At 41.8% G+C, this 26,809-nt stretch overlaps 1 protein-coding gene across 2 annotated transcripts in view; it reads left to right on the top strand.

The window, feature by feature from the left end:
- Nucleotides 1–26,809, top strand: part of LOC136431439 (cilia- and flagella-associated protein 43-like) — a 75,685-nt gene that overhangs the window by 394 nt on the left and 48,482 nt on the right. For both annotated transcript variants that reach the window (XM_066422812.1, XM_066422813.1), the window contains exons 2-10: nt 1,443–1,696; nt 2,174–2,273; nt 3,312–3,482; nt 4,020–4,281; nt 19,736–19,868; nt 20,173–20,333; nt 20,925–21,056; nt 21,234–21,350; nt 26,310–26,390. In XM_066422812.1, coding sequence (XP_066278909.1) covers nt 1,443–1,696; nt 2,174–2,273; nt 3,312–3,482; nt 4,020–4,281; nt 19,736–19,868; nt 20,173–20,333; nt 20,925–21,056; nt 21,234–21,350; nt 26,310–26,390 — 1,411 coding nt within the window. The remainder of the gene's footprint in view (nt 1–1,442; nt 1,697–2,173; nt 2,274–3,311; nt 3,483–4,019; nt 4,282–19,735; nt 19,869–20,172; nt 20,334–20,924; nt 21,057–21,233; nt 21,351–26,309; nt 26,391–26,809) is intronic.

The raw sequence follows: 26,809 nt of genomic DNA on the forward strand, positions 1-26,809 counted from the left end.
CTATGCGTATGACATATGTATCCACACATATCTCTTTGATTTATGCAGAAAATGATTGACCAGAATTGATTGATTGATTAATTGAAGTGACAATTTCCCCTGTATTGTTTCTCTCGTCTGTTTGTTCATCAATGTGCACTATCGTATTTTCATAAAGTTGAAAGAAGGAAGGTTAGAATTTTTATGCATACTATTAGAATATAATATTTCACACAGCAGATTGAATTCAAACTTCAATGGACATATTTGTTGTAATGTTGTAAGGTTGGCAACATAGCATCGCTCTTTGAACTTTCTTGATCATAAAAATTTAGTGCAACAGTATCACACCCTCAGGGTATTCTGTAAATGCATAATTTTAAGTTTGCGGAAGGGAGAAAATGGAGCGTACACAGTCGCTTTTAGTTCACGGTTCAAACAAGGTGATAGGCAGGCAGAAGGCAAAGCAAGCATTTTCGTGATGGTTTTAAGTTCACAGTGAAGAGGTGCAAATACCATTCATTAAGTCACTGCAAAAATTTAAACATTTGCAGTATCTGATCTCTCAGGTGGTCCTCCACCATCTCCTATCACCATCTGGAAGTCATTTAGACCAACCCCTTGATGAGCCTCAATCTTTTATTATCATCATCTGTGGGCACATAGGGTCATTGTTTGAGCCAAGCAAAGAAGTTCTAAGGGGTCTGCATGGGGGTACCTTCAAACCTCTACGCTGAATTCAGGAAGGCAGTGTCTAAGTCTTAAGACGGTGTCGTCGTGTGGCGTAATGGATAGAACATCCGACTGTCAAACCAGGGGACCCCAGTTCGAACCCGGCCTGCCCCCAGACATGTCTGAACATGCGCCCCGACGTGGTGCCCTTGAGAAAGGCACTTAACACGACTTTCCTCACTTCACTCAGGTGTAAATGAGTACCTAGCTCATCTAGGGTTAGGGACGTCCCTCGGATAGGACGTTAAATGGAGGTCCCGTGTTTGGGGAGAGCCACACCCCGCGCACGTATTAAAGAACCCACCACACCTTTCGAAAAAGAGTAGGGGCATGCCCCGGTGTGCGATGGTCCAAACCTTACAGTCTGGTCTGGGTTGACATCTTGAAAAGGTGATAATTCACCTGTTATATCAAGCCTTCCACAAATGTGGTAAATCTGAATAAGATTTTTTAAAAAATAAAATAAAATAACATTAAATTTGCCAGCACTCAACTAACAGTAACAGATCAGTGATAAGTTTTAATAGTACTTGTCAGTAGTATTACAGGAATGACAGTAAAGCTGATTTACTGAAATGTTACTGAAAGTACAACTATCACAGTCAGTAACTGTCTGTAACTTAACAGTTACCGGCAGTCTTATCTCAGTACTGATAGTTTACTTAATTGAACTTTTTCAGTTTGCTAAAGGATACTATGAGCTTTTATACTAGTATTCCTAAACTTTTCAGGTGGGCTCAAGGCTACAATGGTACCTCAGCCCAGTACATCAATGCTAAAACCCTGGTCCATGCCTGTGGCAGCAATGTCAAGTTCATTGACACAGAAACTAAACAGGAAACGGTCTTCCCCACCCCTGGGGAAGGGGTCGGTCCTCTCACAGTCAACAGCAATTTTGGCGTCTTCGGATTTAGTGAGCTGTGTCCTCAGCCAAGAATCTTTGTGTTCCAGTACCCAAACTTCTTACAACAAGCTGTTTTGAAAGGTAAAGTAGACATTCTTCTTAGTATTTAGATAGTTCATCTAACCATTGTATTTCTTTGTTGTTTTATTTAAGCAAAGGATGAATGACCGAGATGTGCATAATTTGAATATTTTCTGTAAAGTTTGCTTGAAACATAGAAAGGTCTAAGCTCTTAACAGAGTTGTTTCTAACTGCTCATACTATTCATAGGGCGTGTTGTAAACCTTACGAGATACATTCTAAAATGTACATTTCAGGCTTTCCTACTACTAGTACACGTATGTAACAAATAATGCTAGTCATTCAAAAACAAGGGACATATGTAAAAGGCAAATTTTTAATTCGGCACTTCTTTTTCTTCAACTACTCATAGCATATAAGTAGCCCTGGTGCTCAACACATGAACTGAAAACAAACTTTCCAATGATTTAATACAATTAATAAAGTATCCATGGAGATATATTGAGTTTAATTCTGTTCCACCTATTTTTCCTCCAGATGAAAAGGGTGCACAGCTGGAGTACCTGTCCATCAGCTTCTCTGCTGGATACCACCTGGCTACTTACTCAGGAGTGCCTGACCATTCTATCGCAGTGTGGTCAGTAGTATAGTCTTATGTTCACCAGTGAGCTGCTTGGTAATGTGAAGTGTATTGTTTGTTTGTTTGTTTGTTTGTTTTATTTATTCGCACATAAAAACAGAAAGCAATTATGAAATAATTAGAAGTACAATAAAAACGTGCAGGAGGGGGATGAAGCCTGCAAGGCTTATAGAAGCCCTCCTCCTTTTAACTTAACAAATTTCGATTACAAGAATGATAAGATGAATATCAAACAAAGGCAATAACAAATGATGAAATAAACATAACATAAACATAATGAACAACTATATAACGAAAAATCGAATACTGATAATGTAATACAGATTAAACGAAAGAAATTATTATTAACGAGGACCGGAAATATTTTTAGAAATAGCTCGGATTTGACAGAAGATAGTCTCAAAGATGACATTTGAAGGTTATCACAGAAGTAAAGTTCTTAAGGGGGTTGATGCATTTGAATTTTACACTCAGTTGGGCTAAAGAAGTTCTGAATAGAGGGATATGTAAATTTTAGGTTTACGCTTAAATCACATACATTTGTATTCTACGTTTAAATCACATACATTTGTATATCCCACGTATGAAAGTCCCATCCTAGCATGAAAGGCTAATTTGTATCATGTTCTCATTAATCAAGCAAATGACTCCCTGCTTTGCATAATCTATGTTTAATGATGTTCACCTTCATCTACCTTCCATATGTTGAAGGTACATGTAAATTATCTGTATTTAGTTGGTACCACTGACAGTATTGTATTGGAGCATTTTGTCATTGATTATACGAAGAAGGACCTCTTTTAACATTTTATATGGGTGTTCTTGACCGCAGCAGCTTGAGGATGATGATGACGTTGATGATAATGTTAATGATGATGTTATTGTTGATGATGATGGTGATATCTGATGATGTTCATAATGATGCTGATGATAGTGATGATAATGATGGTAAGGATTGATGATGATGAATGGTTATGGTGATGATGGCGATGATGTTGACAATGACGAAAAATGTTTGTGTCCCATGTGTTTTAGGAACTGGCATGAAGGTACCCTTCTGTGCAGCCAGTCCGTGTCTTACCCCCCTCCCCAGGCCAGCCTCACTGTCAGTCCTACCAACTGGAGACAGCTGTGTCTGCTTGGGGAAAAACACCTATCTGTGTGGCACGTGGAACAGTGCAACAAAACATCTCTTATCCTTTCGACGTAAGCAGTAATTCAATGTTTTCATCCCTATTTATCAAGCCTTCTTTTTGTCTGTCAAGATTGCAAATTCTGAAGAAATATATGCAATATAACATATAATGCAACAACTATCTAATGCAATATAACATTACCTAAGTGAACACTGAAATGTGATTGCTAAAAACTCTGAAATAGTATTTTGATCCTTTAAATTTATTAGTCTGTCGGTCCTGCTTCTTCATCAAAATGGAATAAAAAGACCATATTACCTAACACTAATATATATATGTCCTACATGACCTACAAGATACATCTTCTTTAGATTTCCAACAAAAAAGGTCCCTGCAGTACCAAAAAAAAGCTGATAGTGGGTCTAAACCTATATAATATACTACTTCTTCCCGAAACCAAGAGCTATCTACAACTGAAAAATCATGATTATGTTTTGAACATAATGTCCAAAAACCAGGAGTTTTGTTGCAGTGCGATTATCCTACATGATACTGATAGTCAGACTTATAAATCAGCAGTCATTATAATCATGCTTCTCCTTTGTAGGAATGTTAACCTCCCAGCAGAAGATGGTACCCTCCCTGAGCACGAGAACCTGAACGACGCTCCCATCCGACGGCCGGTCCACATCACGGGCGCCAACACGGAGATCAAGATGACGCGCGCTGCCATCGCGGGAGTGGTGGGGGAGAACGCGGAGAACTTGGACGTGGGTGAGGATGTGAAGCCAAGGGTGAAGCTGATGTCGCAGTGCTGGAGTCCTGGAGGGGACATCTATGTGGGTTGTGCAGGAGGACAACTCATGAAGGTAATCCCGAATCAATAGAAATTCGTTTCGACCCTTGTAACTTGTAGTGCTTAGTGGCAAATAGGGCAGCATGTTTCTTTGCTGATTCTGTAGCAGGGTATATTTTTACAGGGAGGGGTGCTAGCTCTAATCCCCTTATATGGGTTTAAGGCACCTCCTTGAAAACAGGACCCCCATTTTATGTCCCTTCCGAAAGACCAGTTGATCTCTGTCTCGATCAGGATGCTAGGAATGTGTTAGGGTGATCTCCCATTTGTAAATCCTAAATTTCAAGTCAAACCATTGACATGAATCAAAGTTGAAAAGTTCTGACTGACTTTGAAGGGAATACGCGTGTATCTTTAGATTTACTGACTCAAATCCGAATCTCTACCTGTAGAATTTACAATTCTGCCAGTTGGCATTCTCTACCCTCTATACATCACCATTTGGATTGCCCAAAATCTTACACTATAAACTACAAGTGGCCAGCTTGTCAGAGCCTATCAGGGCTGTGTCGGAAGGGACAAAATTTATGCCGGGGTCGACTTTTTCTTGTATGAAGGACTTTATAACAAAATTGCCCCATGTGGGGTCGTGTGGCGTAACGGCAGGGTTTTTCAGCCCCAAATCCAGCGGTCCCCAGTTTGAATCCCATGGATACCACTGATCTTGTGCCCTTGGGAAAAAGGCAATTTACGACTTTCCTCACTCCACCCCAGTGTAAAAACTGGTATATTATGTGTGTGTGGGTCGTGATGACAGCAATAGCTGCCTGTGTTCCATGCACTGTTGCAATTCTAACTAGAGTTCTATGATTTACCCATACCTTCGCCAACTGATGGCCGTCTTGTTGAGTGGCATGTCATAAATGATTCTCATGTATTATACAGATATGGACCTGATGTGCAAAAATGAGTTCAGATGATTTTTTCTGTACCCAAATAAATCGTTGAGGGTACTATGGCCCACATTTCAAATTACATACTACTTTTGGCAGCTTTAAACTATTCACTAAACTACCTGCATACTAAATATCGTGAAAATCCATTGTAACGGTTCCTTTGTTCAGTTATTCTCCTTGATAGATTTTGACTAAAACATCAATGCACTTCCAGAGTAAACTGCTAGAAGGCCCAAACCTACAGCATGTCTTCCGTACATCACAAGTTATTTGACACCCAAAAATAAAGACCATAGCATGTTCAGCTCAAAAGGTGCGTGCAAAAAATTGAAGTTCTGCTGCAATACCAAGGACACATGCCAGGGGGCCCAAAATCGACCTTGACCTTTGTTCTTCCAACACGTACCCACATACCAAAAATCATGACAACATTCCACCCATACGAACTGGAGTTATGCTGACTACAAACATGTGGACACACACACAAACACACACACACACACACAAATGCACACACAGACATGTGCAAAACTATATATCCACTTATGATGAAGACAATAATGCGTACTCCAAAATAAACATCAATATCTTACTTTGGGTCTACACAGGACAAGGAATTGACCCAAACCCAGATTTCACATGAAACTATTGATTGTTGTTGATAAAGATAAATAGTTCATGGCTTATAATACACCAACAGAAAAAACAGCTTGCACTGTGCCTTGAGGAACAGTGCAATTTTCATAAGATCACATCATACAACTCCTGGTTATCAAACTCCAAAAATTCCTCCCGCAACAATTGCCCGTCACCTCTGTAAAAAAGAAACCATCTGAAAATGTTTGTCTAAGAGCGTCTTAGTTCGTTGTACATTTAGACAACAGAAAATGATGTCCACCCACACCATAACTTGCCGATGTCTGAATTCTTGCCGCCCTCCCGACTTTGGGGATGAAATTATGAAACAAGTGCACAGCAGCCCAGATTAGCACCCTACCGTGTCAGAAACGCTGTTTGCGCCCGCCCTAGAGTCGTTCGGCGCCCGATCCCTAGCGTCCCCGGGCGGCGTCTGCAACCCGACGGGGGGCCCGCGCGGACGCTGTCCAAGACGTCTGGGACGTTTTCTCAGACGCTCAACGACGCCGTCAAATGAGCCAATCTAGACGCGTCCGGTCGTTTTTCAGGCTGTTCAGACTGTCCAAGACGTGTTGTTGATAAAGATAAATAATTCATGGCTTATAATACACCAACAGAAAAAACAGCTTGCACAGTGCCTTGAGGAACAGTGCAATTTTCATAAGATCACATCATACAACTCCTGGTTATCAAACTCCAAAAATTCCTCCCGCAACAATTGCCCCTCACCTCTGTAAAAAAGAAACCATCTGAAAATGTTTGTCTAAGAGCGTCTTAGTTCGTTGTACATTTAGACAACAGAAAATGATGTCCACCCACACCATAACTTGCCGATGTCTGAATTCTTGCTGCCCTCCCGATTCCAGCTCCGGGGAAGAAATTATGAAACAAAGGATCTTGTTTTGAGCCCACAAAATAAAAATGACCTAAGAATACAGTAGAATACATAATTTTTATTTAAACTATCTTCTGTCTTAACTAAAGAGTGCTTGTGCCTTAAGAATGCACATTTATGAGACAATAGAGAAGATTTTTTCTAATTTTCACCCACCCGTGATGACTAGTGTGTGCCCGTCCACGTCAATCAAAACGGCGCACACGATCAAAGGCCAGATTGAATTTCATCATAATTCTTGTCTTACAAAGCTGCGCTGCTGTGTTAAACAAAGTTTTCTTATATTAAACCGCGGAGTAACATTATATAATATACACTTTGAGAAGAAATTCCTACAGCCTCAGGTCATGTCGGCGTTAGCCCGGAATCCATACCCTCGGTGGCTCCCCGATATCTCTACGGCACTGTGAGTGACCCCCACCCGCCCAGACAGCTTAGCCCGCTCGGGGTGTTGTTTACGACCTTGGATTAATTAGCTCGCCACGTAGGGTATGGTCGGATATAATAGAAAATCCTCTCGATTTATGGCCCTCCCAGCGCCGGGTGTCTCGCGGTCTGACAGCGCGATTGGACATGGGCGCTGCCCACGGCGGCGAATCAGGATCTGTTTGTGTAGGATAATTGACTAGCGGAACATGTCAGTTGATTAAACCTCCTTGGTTGCATCATGTACTCAGTAGCAATGTGCTCTTTTGTGTTCACCAGGGATCAATCTATACCTTGTTTAGAAGCACAAGTAAATACCAAAGGTTGTTGTTCCCAATTCTCCAATCCATACAAACTGAAATATCGTGATAATCAAGATCTTGCTCGGCCGCCCGAAAATCTCATGGGTATTGTTGTTGTACTGCCTGGGTCACGTTTCTGATAGTGACATGTTGACGATGACTGTAAACAGCTGTCCTTTCACGCTAATTTCCAGAGTGACAGCCATGAGATCAGAGGGGCATTGGGGACCCAGTATAGCTCAGATTTTAAGCTAGTTTAGCAACAAGAGAGCCTTAGAAACATTTTTTTCTGCAGCCTTGTGGTGCGCGCGTGCGTCGCTCGTCTTAGATGGCGGCCATGTTAGATATGGTAATGAGCAGAGGGACCCAACAGCTGAAAACGCGCAATCTGGCGCGCCAATCAGAGCTCAGCGGAATAATTAGATCAGTCTGCTCTGTTCCCATTGGGCGCATCAGATTGATGCGCCTTGAATCAGGCCCGTATTGACAAGCTGCCAGTCTCTTGGGTCGGCGGCAAAGTAGGATGGCAGCGGAAGTAGGGTATAGCGGAAGTAGGATGGCAGCCAGAGGTAGAAAGGCCATCAGAAACTGACTGGGCCCGGTAAAACACCACTAAGCCGACCCTAGAGACTGGGACCAGGCTATGTCGGCGTGGGTGGTCTTCCATGCCAGTCTGGCTGCATATTTTGTTACCCCAAACGACCATCAAAATGATAACCATGACCGGAGCTTAAAACGGAGCAAGCATACGCACAGCAGCCCAGATTAGCACCCTACCGTGTCAGAAACGCCGTTTGCGCCCGCCCTAGAGTCGTTCGGCGGCGCTCAACGACGCTGTCAAATGAGCCAATCTAGACGTGTCTGGTCGTTTTTCAGGCTGTTCAGACTGTCCAAGACGTGTCATCAGGAGTTTTACAACCTGTCCAAGGCCGTCTGCCGTCATAATTGACGCATTGGATTTCAGTGGATGCCTGTCACAGATGGTGTTCAGCCGATCGGGAAGGTTTCATTTTCACAGACTCTGAGGCAGTTTCCATATTCCCCAACTTCAGTGCTATTTCCATTATGATAGCAATAACGACTATTTCGTCCTTCGTATCATCATGTAATTATTTGTTTGTTTGTTTATTTTCATTTAACCAGGGGAGTCATATCGCCAGCTGGCGTTTTTCAATGAGCCCTGGGGGGGAAATCCCCAAACAAAGTTGTTTACATAAAATAACAAGTAACAGAACATAATGTGAAGTAAAATTGATATGAAACCAGAGTAACTTAGATAACATATTAAACAAAACATAATATTACCAAATATGTGCATTGACGTCATATTAAACAAAACATAATATTACCAAATATGTGCATTGACGTCATGTGCTAGTAACAAAATATAATGGAATGAAATGAAATGAAATCAGGTTGAATTTGCATATCAATGTTGACATAATGTGAAATCATATTAATAAATGAGTGAAACCAAAAATGTATTTACATAAGAAATAACCTAAATTTAAACACTACTCTCATCTCCCAAATAAACGTACCGGTACGTTTATTTTTTTCAGCCTCAAAATCCACCCAGTACGTTCTTATTTTGGACGGTACGTTTATTGTTTTTTTTGAAAGTCAAAGTTTTGCTAACCTGGGATCCCCTTAAAATTTAAAGTTTGGGTTTTCCTGCCCATATTTCCCCGGCATTTTTGCTCATAATTCGCTATTTTTTGACCATGCGGCGTTGATATTACTACGTTGATATCCCGGCCGCTACAGAGGCCGCTATGACCCGCAACTCGTAACGTATCGGTCGATCTCTGTCAGTCTATGGACACTACAAAGTCAACGTTGTTATTGGGAGAAAATAAGACGCCAAACTGACGTTTTGAAATGCAATTCTTGTTTCATAAACAACTTTGACAGTCTCTGTTTACATCGTAAACCAAAGCACGCTGATCAGAAAAGAAACATGCCAGCGGCGCACAGTATCATTTAACGCATGTAAATTTCTCTACTCACGTGAGATACAGTCTTTCCCAAAATGAAAATATAAAAACAACACCACGAAAAATCTGTGTCTTATCATAAGAAATTGTATAATGTCTTTCAAAATATATCAAAACATTTTAATCCTACCACAAACAGGAAAACCTAGCGCTTGGAAAATCGCCACTGAGACAATAACGCAGGACGTGACTCTGGTGGGAAAGTTTTGTCATGGAAGAGCTCACGTCGAGGAAGGGGAAACAACTCTTTTTGATCTACAAATAAAACTTCTTTGCCTTAGTCAGAAATATGTTTTGCATTTTTACCAAGAAACTTTCAATATTGAAGTCCATACATAAAATTGAATTGCAATCTAGTCACCGTTATTATCACTTAAAAATGCTTTAAAAAGATCACCCCTCTACAGAAAGAATGTTGCAATTTTCTAAGAACATCGATGTAGCTTTGTTAGCCCCGCCCCTTTCTGTCTTCGGCGCCAGCTACTGTCTGACTCACTCTTTCAAGCGTAACATGAGAACCCTGTGGTTAAAATGTGACAACATCGTAAGCCTGAGGTTTCTCACAAATTTGTTGACAATTTAGTTTCTCAAAATGAATGGTTTTTTTTCTACTTACAGGACTAATTTCTGAATTTCAAATTATTTGGATTGCAACAACAAAAAAACAGAACATTACTAGTATATGATATTGTCCTTGATATTATATGATTATGTCCTTGACACAACACAATAGTTTGTGGCATGTTATGTTTACAAATCTATGTTTCTATGCATAGAAGATAAATGGCAAGTTGGGAAAGAAAAAAGTTACATCATATACATTGTCATAATTCTTCCTTTTTAAGTCTTCAAGATATTGTAATTTTCTGTTCATGGTCTAAATGTTGACCCAATTTTTCAACATGGCTACTTTATTTTTTTTTTGAAGTGGCAAGGAAGATTACAATTTTAGCAAGATGTGTACAGTTATTCTGTTCAATATTTATACACTTTACAGGTATGGTCCTCAGACAGGCATAAATGAATAAAGAAAACCTACAGCTACCTGCTTATCATTTTTCCCTTGGACAGAAGTAGCATGGACACAGTTTATCTGAAAATTTGGTTAATTTCCGGGGGGTATGTTTATTCCGGGGGGTACGTTTATTACATTTTGAAGATTTGTCCAGGGGGTATGTTTATTCCGGGGGGTATGTTTATTTGGGAGATGAGAGTAGTGGAGTTCTCTTGTATATATAGTTTACAAAGCACCGATAGATGTTGCATCTCTTACTTGTAGTGGCAGTGAGTTCCATAGGACCGCGCCAGAGAAAGAGAACGATCTCTTTTTATACTGTAGGCGTGCTTTTGGTAGTTGAAGCCCCCCCTGTGAGCTGAACCGGGTGTTGTGTGTATGGGTATGGGCAGAAGTTGTGAATAGTTGGGACATGTGTGGTGGTGATAGGTCATTTAGTGCTTTGTACATTAAGACGGCCTTGGCTCTTTTGTGGTGCCTCTCTACAGTGGTCCAGCCTAGTAAATTCAGAACGGTTGCGCTGGGAGTGTGGCGGTCGCACCCTAACACTACCCTACCTGCTCTGTTCTGCAACTTCTGGAGTTTATCTAAGCACCCCTTACCTCCCTGGTCCCAGACACTGCTGCAATATTGGATGTGGGGGAGAAACAATGTATTATAGATTACCAGCATAGCTTGCCTGTTCAAGTAAGGACTGAGGCATTTCATAATTCCAATTGTCCGAGCTAATTTCTTAGAGACAAGTAGAAAGTGGTCGTTCCATAATAGGGCATTGTCAATGACAACTCCTAGGTACTTAAACGTGTCGACTTGTTCCAAGTCTGTATTAGCTAGAGTAAGTTGTAAGTGCTGGTCAGGGGCTCTGGATCTTTGAGAGGCAACCAGCATAGATTTACACTTGGTAGGGTTTAAAGAGAGCTTATTGGCGATAAACCACTGAACTAGCCGGGTAGAGTCTTTCTGGATTGTTTCCTGTATTGTTTGTATTTTATTATGTGCAAAGTATAAAATGGTATCGTCTGCATACATGGCTACTTTGCATGACCGTATGCAGTTAGGCAAAACATTGATATACAAAATGAAAAGGAGGGGTCCAAGAATGGACCCCTGCGGAACGCCACAGGTCACATGAGATGTTTCGGACAAAGCTGAGTTGAGACAAGTACGCTGCAACCTCCCAGTCAAGTAAGATGTGAACCATCTACATGATACATCGTCGACACCGTAGGCTTTCAGTTTACTCAACATGATGTCATGGTTTAGGGTACCAAAGGCCCTGGAAAGGTCACAGAAGATCACACCGGTTTTTTGTTTTTTGTCTATTGATTCAATCCAGTCCTCAGTTACAAAATGCAGGGCAGTCTCACAAGAATGGCGCTTTCTGAAGCCTGACTGGCATTGTGAGAGGAGTCGGAACTGGTTAAGGTAGCCGTATAACTGGTTGTGAACAGTCCGTTCTAGTATTTTGGAAATACCAGGCAGGACAGACACTGGGCGATAGTTACTTGGCATGGTCTTGTCCCCTTTCTTGTGGATGGGCATGACTTTGGCCATCTTCCACTTTGCTGGGAACTCTCCTGTGATCAGGGACTTGTTGAAAAGCTTTGTAAGCGATGGGGCAAGGATTTGTGCTCCTGCTTTCAGGAGTCTATTATCAATACTGTCCATACCAGTGGCCTTTTTGCGTTTCATCGCCTTCGCGATGAAACGCAATGAGATGAGTTTTACCTTGCAGTCGTTCCGCTACCTTGCTAGCAGGGTGCTTGGTTCAACACTGTGTCGCACACAATAAGACCTTATATGGCAAGATCGTCTAAATTTGTTGTTCAGTCTCTGCCTTATATGGCAAAGGAGCAAGAAAATCAGACAGTCTAGAATTGCACGTCACACAGGTAACCGCACGCAAACGCTGCAACTGATCAATGGAAAAAGCTGAGTACATTAATTGAATCTACATATTAAACTTTTATAGATAGATTTATAATATGTTTTAGAATGTAATTAAATCTCTGACTATTATTTCTATTCAACGATATTAAGGGATTTTAAACTTATTTATTTCATTTGGCGTTATTTGAATTGGTTCTTCGCGTTTGGTGACCACTCCAGAGGGCGACAGAACACCATGTCGCCATTCACTCTCGAACAGTTTGGTCCACCATTTGGAACAAACGCTAAGGTAGGTCATAGATATCTCATCTTATATGCCTTATAGTTGCGTATAGGTAACATTAGTCCATCTGTATGTGTATTCAGGTAAATGTAGATCGAGAATTATGTACCCAGGACGTCCCTGGTATTACAAAAATAACTCGTTCAAGTTACCGTACAAATTATAGTCAGTGCATATATTTAGCGAAACGGAGTAAACTTGCGTCGTCAAATAATTTAGCCTGCTGTTTACACGGTCTCTCGCTGACCAGGGGAAAGACCTCTGGTGTTGTTGCAACGTAATTTGGGGGCTTATTTTACTCTGTATTCTGCACAAAACGATAGCCTCGTGTCTGTGTTTTTGTAAACAAATTAGTGGCTGGGGGAGGGGGGCATTTTGCTGTTTCTTCATGCACTCACGTTTTCCCAAATGCTTTGTGAATCATTTCTTTCCTCCTTTAGTTTAGTAGACTATAGTAGATCCATTCAAACAGGTAGGAAGATCTGTTCTTTTAGTAATCATGTTGCAGTACTTCGTCAAACCACTACTGAACTGCTGAAAGAATTTTTTTTTATATTTAAGGAATTGTATGTGATACTACTATGCTGGGTGATATAGGTGTATGTAAATATTATAATTTTACAAATTGTGTTGACATACTGTATGTAAACTTAGATTCTCATTTTTTTTTGCTTTTCAACCATAGGGCTGTAGATCAAGAATATGAGCGTTGGACGTAGCTAGTATTACTTATTAGAAATTATATTCATCAGAATATACGTTTTATTTTAAAAATGGTACTGCCAGGATCAGGTATACTTTGAGATAGATTGCAAAACATTTGTGTTACAGTTGGGATCAGGATTTTTGATGCAAGTTTGACTCCGTTTCACCAGATTAGACTCTTTGGAAGTTAGGAACACACAGTAATCAGCACGATATCGTATCATTGTCACAGTGACAATTTGCACCTCCAATCAAGTAGCTTCCCCTTCTATATTTTCAACCTCCTTGCTCCAATCAATTCAAGCCAATTTTGAAATATTAGATATGTTCAGTTGGCATCAGATGTCTAACCCTTTTTTTGCGTTTCGGCGCATGCGCGCCGGAACGCATTGTCCTGGCTTTTACCTTCAAGGAAGGAAGCTTGGTTCAACACTGTGTCGCACACAATAAGACCTTATATGGCAATACGTTCCCAAATCCTTGTATAGCCGTTGCCTTATATGGCAAGAGAGCACGAAAAGGCAGGCAGGCTAGATTTGCATGTGACACAGGAGGGCGACCGCATGTAACTGCTACAACTGTTCGGAAATATCATTGCATTGTGGTTTCGGACTTTGATATCCTGAAAAATGACCATATTACATCTATTCCACAAGATTGCAGAAGAAAAAAAATGATTTCGTCAAGAAAACGACCAAAAATCGGCATAAATGATACCATATAGTGAGGTTATAGCATTACGTCCAGAGTGACTAGTTACGTACCGCAGCTTGGCCGATCTGGCAACGCGAAGCACTTCGGACCCAGAAGATCCGGGTTCGTGTCCGTGCATGGATTTTTTTTTTCTTTTTAGATATTGAATATCAAAAATATATATTGATATTATATTAATCTATCAATATCATATTTATGAATATCATTTTTTTTCATTAATAAATAAAGAAATATTTTATATTTGTTATCTTTAAATATTCATTTAATATATACAAGGCCTTTGTCTTATGAACAGGACTTCATAGATTCCAAACCCGGCATTCGAATTTTTCTGTTCATTGTAATGGAAAATACCGTGCAGCGGCTCCTATGCGCGGTAAGATGATTCTTGCAAAACACTCGCCACTAAACTTCTATCCCCGATGTAAACAGAGGCTCTTGATGTTGTTTGCAAAACAGCGATTCTTTGTTACAGTAGCAAATGTAAACTGTTCAGTATCGACTTCATTCAGACAACACGGACGTGGAAAGTGGCGCCCCTCGGCACAAAACTATGGGAATTTTCATGAATTTTAGCAAAATTACCCAGGAAAATAAGGAAGAAATGTTGTAAATGCGGAAACCAGAATAATACGGATGAGGTAGCTGTTGATTTGTTTGACATTTGGTAGTCATTTTAGATAGAACCTTAGCTGTTATGAACTTCTATTTCACTTAATTACCATAGTGCTGATGATTCAATGGTGCTTTTTCAAATTTTATGTTTTATTGCGTGCCATGTACATAATTACATTGATAGCTTTTATAATGAGCCTATTATACATTTTACAAATAAGTACAAGTTGTAGGCCAAGACCAGCTTTTTCAAAAGCACTTAAGTTAAGTGACGTAACTTCAAAATTGCTTTCCCCAATCTGCCTTTCTCTATTAAAACAGTTCTCATTTCCCAAAATGACAATTTTTCTTATAGACTGAACAGCCCTTGAGTGACTTCCTCTGGCAGATTTTACTTCAAGTAAAGGGAAAAGACAATTCACACTCATAAACGTAGCCGAAACGCCAGCTTTTTTTAAAAGCTCTTGTTGCTTTTTCTTTCAGTTGTGACTGCTGCAGTCCCCAGCTGCCACAGAATTGGACCAAAGCCTACTAAATCAAACTTTACGGTCAATTAGAACAACCATTCGCACTAATAAAAATGTTACTCAATCTTCTATTACTGCTTTTACTTCTGTACACACCTGTACTCATTACAAGACTATCCTGCCACTAAACAGACTGTGAACTTGAACTCATTACGAGACAATCCTCTGCCACCGAGCAGATTGTGCATTTGCACTAACTTCTGCCACTGAGCACACTGTGCACTTGTACTCATTAGCATGCTAGCAGACTATCCTGCCACTGAGCAGACTGCATTTGTACTTTCTGACTAATAGTGTGTCACAATCACTTGTGATATTTATTCCTATTCACATACATATACTGTACAGATACAAATACACATATTCGAGTATGATGACCCTCTCAGTTCCTACACCTGAATGAGGAGGGTTGATATTGCTATAGCAGGCTTTTTATGCATTTCTGTTATTATGTGTACCGCATAACTCGACAACCTGTAAACGGATCTTATCAATATTTGGCAGTTCAGTAGCATATGTGGAAATGAAAACCAATACAGTGAAGGTGAACATCAAATTAAGGCCCAATTAACAGAGATAATGAAGAAAATTAATTTCGCTCCATTGCACAATACGACTTTACGACATGTACGACCAGTCATCTAATTCATAAACCAAGGAGATTAATTTCCACGTAGATGAAACGCCAGCTTTTTGCAAAGCTCTTGTTTACATTCAGAGTTGATAACTGTTCAGTGACAGCCTCTACTGTAACTGGTGTGAAACTGAAGGTGCTGTTTGTCTCTTTCACAAACTGTGTTGGTGAAAAGGGTGAGACGGCCCCAGTGAATGTGCTACATAGGTCCTGTATGACTTTATGAAAGAAATCATTGAAAGTTTCAGCCATCCCTTTGTTGTCAGAGATACCCTGCCCTTCGTGTTCCAGGTATGTAACAGTGTTTGATGTCTTGTTTGGTAGTAGTGTACGTATGGCCTTCCAAACCCCAGCCTGGCCCCCTTCTGAACCTTGAATTACTGATTGAGCTGCATGCTCTTTTTTAGCCTGACGGCATAAGTAATTCACATTGTTTTTCATTGCCTTGTAGTCAGTCATGTCGCTCGGACTACCTGAGCGTTTAGCTTTCTTGTACACGTTGTCTCTGAGTGCAATGAGATCACGCAGGTCGTTAGTGAGCCATGGTGCAGGTATACCTCTTATTTTACATTTTTTCAGTGGGGCATGTGTGTTAGCTACACTAGTAACTAAATCTTCCCAGACCTCAACCTGTTCGTCTATAGTCGGAAAGTTTTCAATGATATGCCATGGTATTTGGGCAAGATCTTCACAGTATCGCTCTTCATTAAACGTTTCGTAGACTCGTCTACTTGTGACTCTAGGTAGAGGTCTAGGACTTTTGTTTCTATGAAAAGCAAAAGTCATAGCATGATCACTAAAACCCCCCTCGTAAGTCCCCTGGTTGTGTAGTCGTGTTTTCTCGTTAGTTAGGATCACATCTAACGAAGTGGAAGAGGTGTCAGTGGTTCTAGTTGGTGTCATTATGATGTTATCCAGCTGGTACAACATACACGAGAATCTCAACTTTCCAATTGGCCCTGTGTTTTCAGAAGCCAGCCAGTTACAGCTGAGATCGCCCATAACTATAACTTCCTCGTCTTCATCGGCAATTTTGTCTAAGCATTCATCAAGTTTCTCAAAGAAAGCGTGGTCGTCGGATGGCGGTCGGTACATGGAACAAAACAAAATTCTTTTACGAGAGGGTGGGATAATCTCAGCCCATACGGCCTCAAGGCCTGGCACGTCCAGGTCAGGACGAGCTTTGTAAGGAATTTTGTCTGAAATATACAAAGCGACGCCGCCACCATGTCGAGAACCACGGTCCTTTCTGAGGACATTGTACGAATCAATGGAAACAAGAGCATCAGTAATAGAATCGTCCAACATAGTCTCGGAGACAGCAAGTATATCGGTCTTACTACAGTCTAGAAACGCTTCAAGTTGCGGCTTCTTTTTAACCAAACTTCGAATGTTTTGATGTGCAAACAGAAGACCCTTGTGGTTCGACTTTACTGGTGCATCTGTCATAACAGATGATAAGTCATCATGATCGACAGAGACTGAGTCGACATGGGACGTGATACCAGTCACAGTACATTTCTGACACAGCCAATCGTCAGTTACATTCTTACTATCAGATATATCTGCGCAGGTTGAATGGAACCAAATATCACATGAACTACATGAAATTCTTTTTCCTACCCTTTGATAACAAAGTCCACATGGGAATCTGGAGGCCCTGGGTCCTGGGTTGGGAGACACATCACCAGACAGGAGTATGGCCAGACAGGAAAGCAGGTTTAACGTCCGTCTAGCTCTGTCAGTTACAGTCGACGATGGTGCCAGGCGTGTAAGTCCATACAGTCCAGGGTTGACTTTCACGATGCTGGTACTCTTCACGATGCTGGTACTCTTATTTTCAGGGTATATCCTGTGATCAATATTAACGTTGGGTAACCTAAATTCGGGATTTTTCCGATAATGGTTGACTGAAATCAATCTAGCAGAACAATAAACCATCCTTTTTTTCTATTATCCTGTCAGTATCATGTACTATCTTTGCACTAATCATATATATGGTAGATTTTGTCTCTAGTCGTGCTGACACCATAATATTTCAACTTCAAACTACCGTCCGCCGCACGCACAATTACGGTGCTGTCGGACAGGGGGGCACATTAATTCGGGAGAGAAGATTCGTCTTGAATATCTTACCGCTAATCACATTTTATACAGCAGCTATTCGTTCTATCCTTGGCTTGAGGAGAGTGCTATGGATATAGACGTGTCCAAGTAAAAAAAATACACGAAAAAACGGCCGTACCGCACACATCAGGCCAGTTCGGGAACAACCCGTGTGTTGAGTCGGTAGAACTTCACTCAAAGTCGGCCCATCGTCATCATCGGGCAACGTGTAACGTTACATTATTCATGGGAAGTTAGCTGGATGCCGTAGCAATGGTAATACCACTATGTCCATGTGTTCCTTGTTGTGTTAGGAGCAAACTTTGAGGAAAATATCTTCCTCAGTCCACTATCACACGCAGCATTTAGACAAAAAGTGTTCCTCACAAACCTTTGTCGTCTGCTTGACAACAGGATTCTGGTTAACAATATGGCGGCGGGAAAATACACGTGCCGTAGGTTGTAGCAACAGAGAGGAGTTTTGATGATTGATCACACTTAGAATCCAGTTGGAGGTTAGCAAAAGAGATTGTAATAAGTTGTCTTATAAATAATTGTGTTTAGCAGGCAGGAGATGTGACATTTGTCTTATAAACCAGCGAACAACCGTGCTGGGTGATTCTCCCACGAAGCCCCCAGACTCTGTCAATAAGGGACGGAGAGTTTTTGACGTCGCCAACTTCTAATGCATGGTTATCGAAGCTTTTCAGCCAGTGTTCTGAATACGTTAGTCTATCTGCTTTGCATTGCTGGCGTTATAACTGATTTTGCATCTAGCACATATCCCTAAATACCCCGTTTTCGAAAAATCCCGACTTTAAGTACCCCACGAATTTAGGTTACCCAACGTTATATCCACCTTTCATCAAATGTTTCTTCAGCACTATATATCAATAATCTCAGTGCAAAATTCCAAATAACCTCCTCATATACCCTACCACACCTACTGTATGATGTATAACGGGGGTTGCCCTAACTTATGACGCGCCCTAACTTAGGACGGATTTTTTAGTGATCTTGTTATGCATAAGTACGCTGTGTTTGTGTCCACTGACTATGCTCATAAGGGGAAGATAAATAAAGCAAGTCCATGCACATAATTTTTATTTGCATTCAAAACATATGTGTACATATTCATTTCTTGTTTTATCGAGAATAGTATTTTGACAATAATGATGGCAACGCTGAGTAGAGGGTCACTGCGTAGCGACTCCCGTTACTGATAATTTACATCTTCCTTTCCAGATATAAGAATTTGCATTTGGTTAACTCACCTTCTCTGTATACCTTGAAGTTCCTACATGTATCTCCATGTTGTGACACACGGCTACTGATTGTTCTTTCTGATGCAAGACACTGTGTATACATCCAACTTAGCTCTGCTTCTAGCACATTCCACACCAGGATGTAACCTTTGTGATACCGCAGCTGTAGTCAAACTTGCTACAACTTCAAAAAGTACAAGCCAATTTGTGCCAGCAAACACGTTTTACAGGCGACTTCTCACCCCGGTTAAACGCCCTTGGTAATAATCCATGGCTCTATGGGAATATCTCCTGACTACACCAAGAACACATACCAACTGGTATACAATTAGAGACTGATGATATATTATAACAGATTTTTAAACTTTCCTTGTTAATTATGCAAAGTAGTTCGCCCCAAATCTAATCATCTTGAGGTTTTGCACATACCTACCGACACACCAAATATGAAGACAATCCATCCACTGCAGGCTTTCTTGACTTATCGTGTTAACTAACAGACACACGGTAAAATAAAACCTTCTCGGCGAAGGTAATAAAATCAAATCAAATGCTTTGCAGATTGAAGCTGACACTCAGAAAGTTAAGATCCTGCTGAAGCTGGAGATGGGTCTCCTGTCCCGGGAGTCCAGTGCCATCCTCCCTCAGCCTGCCGGGTCACTGGAGAGCCTGCACAGGGGAGCATCTCTCACAGGTTAGTCTACTTCAGGCAATACATGATGCTTTGACTCAGAACTAACTATAGTCGCCTCTCCGTCTGTGGACTCACTCGCAAAATACTACTAGAGTAGATATAATTTACAGCTAGCATCTTAGAAGAAGACATTCCACAAACCAGACCACTGGAGTATTTTTGGAATTGAAGAAACACACACAGTCAGACGTACCAAAAAGTTAGCGTCATGGCAGCACCTGTCTATGTTACACTCAACAACCAGTGGACACCCACTATATAGTGTAGATTAAAAGTTACATGTAATTCTGTCGTGTTCCAACAGAGGGCATCCCAGAAGAACCAGACGCAGAGGAGAGTCAACAGGAGGTTGCAGAAGAAACCAAGCTGCAGAGAGGTGACTCTGTGTTTCTCCCCGAGGGTCTCCGTGAGGGGAGTCTAAACTGTATAACACTGCACAAGAACGGCCTGTACGCAGGAGGAGAGGTGAGCGCCCTCTACATAATCCTCTAGCAGATGTGGGAACTGCAGGTCCTTTTGTGGCATTGTTGTTGATAGCGCTAGCCTAGTGAGATTTGTTGGGTACTTGCTTGTGTGTATCTTACGATTTGTCTAGATGTCTTTGTACAAGACCAATACCATATGAAAGCCCCGGCCACATCCATCAAAACGTGCAAAAGCAAAATTAAAACATGAAAAAGAGGACGATTCGGCCCTTTGAAGACTCGGCCCAGTGACTCAGCCCCACACCCCGGTCAACTCAGCTCAACTCAGCTAGAGTTGTGGTTAGGGTGTTAGGTCGAGTTTACCGGGATTTCGGGCTAAGTTAGTTAACCTGGATGTTGGGCTGAGTTGTTCTGATTAGCTGTGGGCCTAGTTGGTAAAGGGCCGATAGCGTCCAGCATCCAAATATTTCACGGCCATGCAGACACTCATTTCTCAAATCAGTAATTGCCATGCCACATGTATCATTGGTGGAACCGCTAATGCTGATGTGTATGTAGCATCTTGTAGTGATATTAGTTAATCACATTTGTTTGATATTTTGAAATATCTTAAAGTTTCTAATTCTGTCAGGACGGTACCCTACGACTCATCAGCCTGGCATCCAAAGACGGCCACCTGTCTGACGTGTGCAGGGTTTCTAGTCCCATCACCTCGCTGGGCTTCTCCGCTGACTACCAACACCTGGCCGTGGGCACATCAAGGGTCAGGAGTCATCTTACACTCTTATCATCCTACAAAAACATGAAATTTCATTAGACCTTAGACCTCATTAGAAAAACGTTAATGAAAAACTTTGAGGGACATGTGTCTACTGTTTTATTGGTTGAAGTACTAACTACCACTTTTTGATTGACAGTTATCTCTTTGTCCTGTTTGCAGGGTTCTGTGCACATCTATGACCCAAGTGCGCCAGGATCAGCGACAGACCTCCTTGACGTCCATTTTGGGAATATGGTTGGCTTAGCTCCTCTTGGACCTGGTACCAAACACTGTGTGGTCAGTATCAAAACAGTTTTAAAGGGCAAAATCTATATTGTCACCTGAAAAAGTGCATGCTGTCAAGATGCTTGTCAATTCATTAACAGGTGCCTGCATGCCCATTTACGTAGATCGTAATCGGCCATTTAAAGGAGTCCTAAACCCCAGAGGGGGGAGTTATTTTCCAATGGATGGTAATTTTAGGAAGTAGAAATGAATATTTTTTACAGTATACGATTAAGTACCCACTAGTCCCGTGCACATCCAAAAGCATTCAGTATTCTACCAAATTCCCCAGGTGACCCTCAGCCTATGTGTTTTTTACAATGTGCCTGACAATGCCTGACAAAAGTTAGATTACAAAAAGAATGTCAGGGTGGTTAAGAAAAACTCGTCTTGCTATGTGTTCTTTTATATCTTATTAACAATTGGCCTTCTTATTGTGCTTAACCACCCTCATTTACGCCGAAAATATCCACGTTTAAAAATGTATGTTTACGCATAGGGAATACACTGGTAGGGTCTGCAGGGGTTTAGTGAGTATCATATTGTTTTAAAAAACACACCTTGTGTAATTCACCACAAGCGGAATTCTGTACAAAGTCGGCTGATTATGTATTGATTGATACATAATCTAGTGGAAAACAACACCGCCTTCTGGAGTTTAGGACTTAAAGTCCATTTGATTCATAGCTGAACCGCTCAAAATCAACGTAGAGCTTTTAAAAATCAGTGATTCTACATTGTATTTATTGTTACTGTAATGGTTGCCAAAATTGAACAAAGTGAAGCCAGTCTGCTGAATTTCATGTACAGTCAAACCTGCCTAGGCGACCACCTCTTCAATGCAACCACCTGGCCATGGCGACCGCTTTTTCTCGGTCCCGAAAATTTTCCCCATAGGCACAAACATTAAGCGGTCTGCTCATGGCGACCACCTGTCCAACGCGACTGCGACCGCCACGAATTGGGACGGGTTTCTGTAAAAACCGTGGCCCCGCCAGTGCCCCGCGGGGGGGCCCGACGAAAAAAGTCCTTGTCTTGGCTTCCGACTTGCTTCAGTGTGACGCGATGTGACACAAATACACACAATGATGCAGTGTACAGTATGAAGTATGAATAGAAAACACGTAGTAACCTGGGTTTTCCCATGTTTACTAACATTACGTTACGCTTAGTGGTGAGTGGAAGAATTGCAGTCTTTAATTTTCATCCCGCAAAATATCGGCCTTCCCGCAACGGGAGCTAAATCCTGGCATTCACTGCGATTAGAGACACGTTCATGTTCGCGTTGCCTGTACCAATATGACCTTGCCTGTACCAAGGAAGGCAGTAGCTTTGGAGTTCAGATCATTGAAGCCATAGAACGTTGATGTCAGAACTGACCTCATTCCTTTGTTATTTATTACTAAATTCACGGGGCGGAGTTGATAATTATAAACTCTGAAATCTCGTCGCCCGGCCGATGGTCGTGTCCCAGTCTGTGCGCTGGTAGGCCGGCGCCGATTGTCTGCTGGTGCGCGTGCCGTTGGCATGGCAACGTGGCGTGAGAACCACCCCATTCACCTATTTCACACTTCCCAAAATTCAAATTTGCCCTTTGACATTTTTCCCAGAATGCATGGTCTGGTCAAGAAAATTACGTAGTACAGTTTCTCTCCAGGCAGCAACAGTTTCTCTGAAACAAAGGAGTAAGCAGCTAAAACCTTGAGTAGAAGGATGGTAAAACATAGGCTGGAGCTAATAAGTTGTTTGGTAAATATAGTAGGGATGTGAATTTGACTTGGTGGACATAAGTATTTTTCGGGGCAACTAGTCAACACGTCGCCACTCAACTGTTGCTGATAGTTGGTTTTGCCCGCTGACCTCTTAGGTCACGTCTCGTGTACCGTCTTCGTTCTTTGTTGTGAGAACGTGTTTAAACCCTATCCTGTGCACGGTTCCGAACCAAACTTCTACTCGGTGAGAACTGATTTCCTGCACCCACGGGCCATCATGTTTTGTGTTTTCTCACACTGAGAGAAACTGTACTACGTTGACCAGACGATGCATTCTGGGAAAAATGTCAAAGGTCAAATTTGAATTCTGGGAAGTGTGAAATAGGTGAATGCAAGTGTATCATAACCAAACCGGCGTAAACAAGGCCCGATTACGGCGTAAAGAACCTTTGAATTATGCTTCGCCCCAATCTCTTATACATAAAAAGGAAGTCATGAGCTCTTTATTTTTGCTGCAGGCGACGAATTATTAATTCTTCACCCCGAGTCCCTGAGGCAGTGCGCGACATGTGCACTACAAGTACAACATGACGAATTTGACATATCCGGTGTTGGCTCTTTGTGCGTTTTTCGCGGTACGGAAGGGAGAATCCGGAGCTATGCATAATTCTATAGAACATTTCTACCCTGCTGGACGTGAACCGCGGTTGGTCGAGAGGGTGCCGTTGAGCATGCTGTGGGGTTCATTTTAGTCATATCAATTGTACATTCGGGCTTAGTACAGCATGTACTAGCTTTTTATTACAGGCATTGTACCCTGCGGGGTGTCCCGCGGGGCCCCCCGCGGGGCGCCCCGTGGATTTGGGGTGCCCCGCGGGGCCCCGGTTTTTACAGAAACCCAATTGGGACCGCACAGAGCCCATTTACCCCTGCTCATGACGACCGTTTTCTAGCGTGATTTCTACCCATATCTTGTATTTACAACAAAAAATTGTCTGTGTCTTACTAAATTCCGCCGAAAAATGACTTCGTAGAAGGCAAAACATATCGTGTTGTTGGTCGCCGATTCCACCTTGGTTTCGAGGCATTTGCAAACTGCTGACCTTTCTAAAACATGACGCTTCTGTATATGAACATAGTGTTCTCGCCAGGTTTTTTCACAGCATCGGGGCAGGGCTCTTGCATTTTAGGCTATTGAGAAGGCTACTTTTTCCTTTTTGAGGGTAATATTTATGATCGTGGCAGTCAATCAACTTCTCCACAGGACCTTGACATACAATACTTCTGGTGAAAGACAACTAAAATCTCGGAAACAACAAACTTCACTCAGCTCAACAATATCAATAGTTTATTTAGCTACTCATTAATACCAATAGTCGATACCTGTTTTCCGTTTTTTGGCTGTGTCCGAAGTCGAAGCGCTACAATCGTCGCTGTCAGAAGTTCTCTTTGGTGCAAAATAGGAAGCAATATTCCTGGTATTCCCACGCACATGTTTCCAGAAAAATAAAATGCACTTACAGAAAACGTGGAACTAAAGTCAAAGAAAAACTTTGTATAAGAGGCACTGGGGAAAGTTCAAGGAAATTGTAACAATCACGTCGCCAGAGGTTTGCTGTTGACTGGCATAGGTAGATCCAACTTACGTGTTTTCTCAGAAAGTTGCTGCTGATTGACAGTCGGCTGCCTTTGATGACAGTAGCGACATGGGTGAAGGTGCCAGAAAGTCTATAAAAGACCCTGGAAACCAGCGGTTTGTGGGCGGTGCCTAAAATTTGCAGTAGCCGAATCGTCCAATTATGGCGATTTAGTTGAAACTTTATCTTCCTAGCATGGTAGACAGGAATTTTCTGTGCATTAATTCACTGTTCTAGATGGGAAAATGACATAACCTTGCTTTAGAAATTTGTCAGAAATACAGTAAGAATTAATTCCTGCACTGTGTTGGTCAACTGCGGACTGTCAATTTCCAAATACGGAGACTCCCGGGAATCTGATACATTTTAATACGGCTGTTCTAATAGTCCGGGACCCACCCCGCTGATCTTGCACATGTCAGAGTGAGGCCTGCCCGGCTACTGTTTAAGCTTTGGCGTGATGCTGCGAGAGGCACTCGAGCCGCAAAGGGATGTTCCTGGGTGGGAGGGGCTGAAAGACAAGATAGCAGCGGTACGGCGGGGTGTTGAGCTGATAGCTGGATAGCTTCCTGCGAACTCAAACAGTGGTGGCGCGTGCCTTTGCATTTTTTCGCCGCTACGCTGGATGAAAAGACAGCATAGCGGGCTATTTACAGCATCAGTTTGTCAGCCCACAGCGTAGCGGCCCACTATGCTCAAAAGGCCTGGCGAGTCATTTCTAATACTCCTGTTATTGATGAATATTAAAGATTCTTCTTTTATTACTATATGATGAATTTCGCAAACCTTTATTGGGTGCTACTTGCTTGTGATCGCCGACGCTGTACATTCTGCTGCAATCTTACCTTTCGTCAGCAATATCAGATTCAGAGCGTTCCATTTTCATCCTTCACTTCACAGTCAGATCAAAAACTTTTTGCCCCGTTTTATCCAGCGGTCGGAGCCTAAAAGAAGGCTGGGGGCGGCAGGTTTCTTCTAGGGCTTTTTCCTAGACCTAAACTTTATTTTATACATGTGTGTGCGTATGTGTGACTGTATTATTTGATGTAACGTGAGTGCAGGAGGGCGCTGCGAGATCATCGAGGCAGACATTGTTTTGTAGTCAAAATTATGACAGAAATTTGTACACGATGTAACTGTACACAAACATAACAACGATAACGGAAAAATATTAAGCGTTGTAGGATCTTTCTGTCAATGAGAATTAAACCTGCTGGTCAGGTTATGCTGTCTAAAATCACATCATTTTCCATCCAGTTGCTACTGTTACAGTATTTGAAACATGACCTAGAAACATGTTGTGAGTGAATCCTCTTCAAGGCGACCACCTGCTCAACGCGACCAGTTTTCCTTGGTCCCCCGGGTGGTCGCCTTGGGCAGGTTTGACTGTAATACGTACATGTATAGCCGCTGCCTTTCGGAATTTGGCGCAAGGAGTTGACGGTATCAACCACCACCCCCACCCCCATTCGGGCTCTCATTTACAATTTATTGACATTGATCAATTTATACAGCTTACAGTTTTGTATCTATTTTTAGTATGTTTAATTTGCAATACGCATGTATATTGGTTGTATTTCTTTGCTTTGCTTTTTTCTAAGCTGTTTTTATGTTCCTTACAGACATGTCGGGAGGATGGTGAAGTGCAGGTGTGGTCTGTTGAAGAACCTAGTCTGGTGACATGTATACCTATAGGTGTGCAGGTATGGTACCCACAGACTTAGATACAGCGTATTAATATAGGGTTAATGACCCGCCCTGAGGTCTATACGGTGTGATAAGGCATGGTCGTTCCTATAACCACCGAATAAAGTACCGAGGTCCCGAAGGGACCGAGGCACTTTACGAGGTGGTTATAGGAACGACCATGCCTTATCACACCGTATAGACCGAAGGAAAGCGGGTCATTTATAAACGTTATTATCATATAGCCATTGTCCATGTCATGCTAGTACATTGTAGTTAGTAGTAACGTTACTGTGTGCAGTATTTGATTTTGTGTCATACCTGGGCCGCCAAAACGTTCACAACCGGTGTTCCGCATCACACGGGGTTCTATAGAATGTTGAGAATGCATTTCGAGCGTTGCTGCCAAACATTCGAACGCAAAAGCGGGTCCGTA

The sequence above is a fragment of the Branchiostoma lanceolatum genome, chromosome 3 (assembly GCF_035083965.1).
Source record: "Branchiostoma lanceolatum isolate klBraLanc5 chromosome 3, klBraLanc5.hap2, whole genome shotgun sequence".
Taxonomy (NCBI): domain Eukaryota; kingdom Metazoa; phylum Chordata; class Leptocardii; order Amphioxiformes; family Branchiostomatidae; genus Branchiostoma; species Branchiostoma lanceolatum.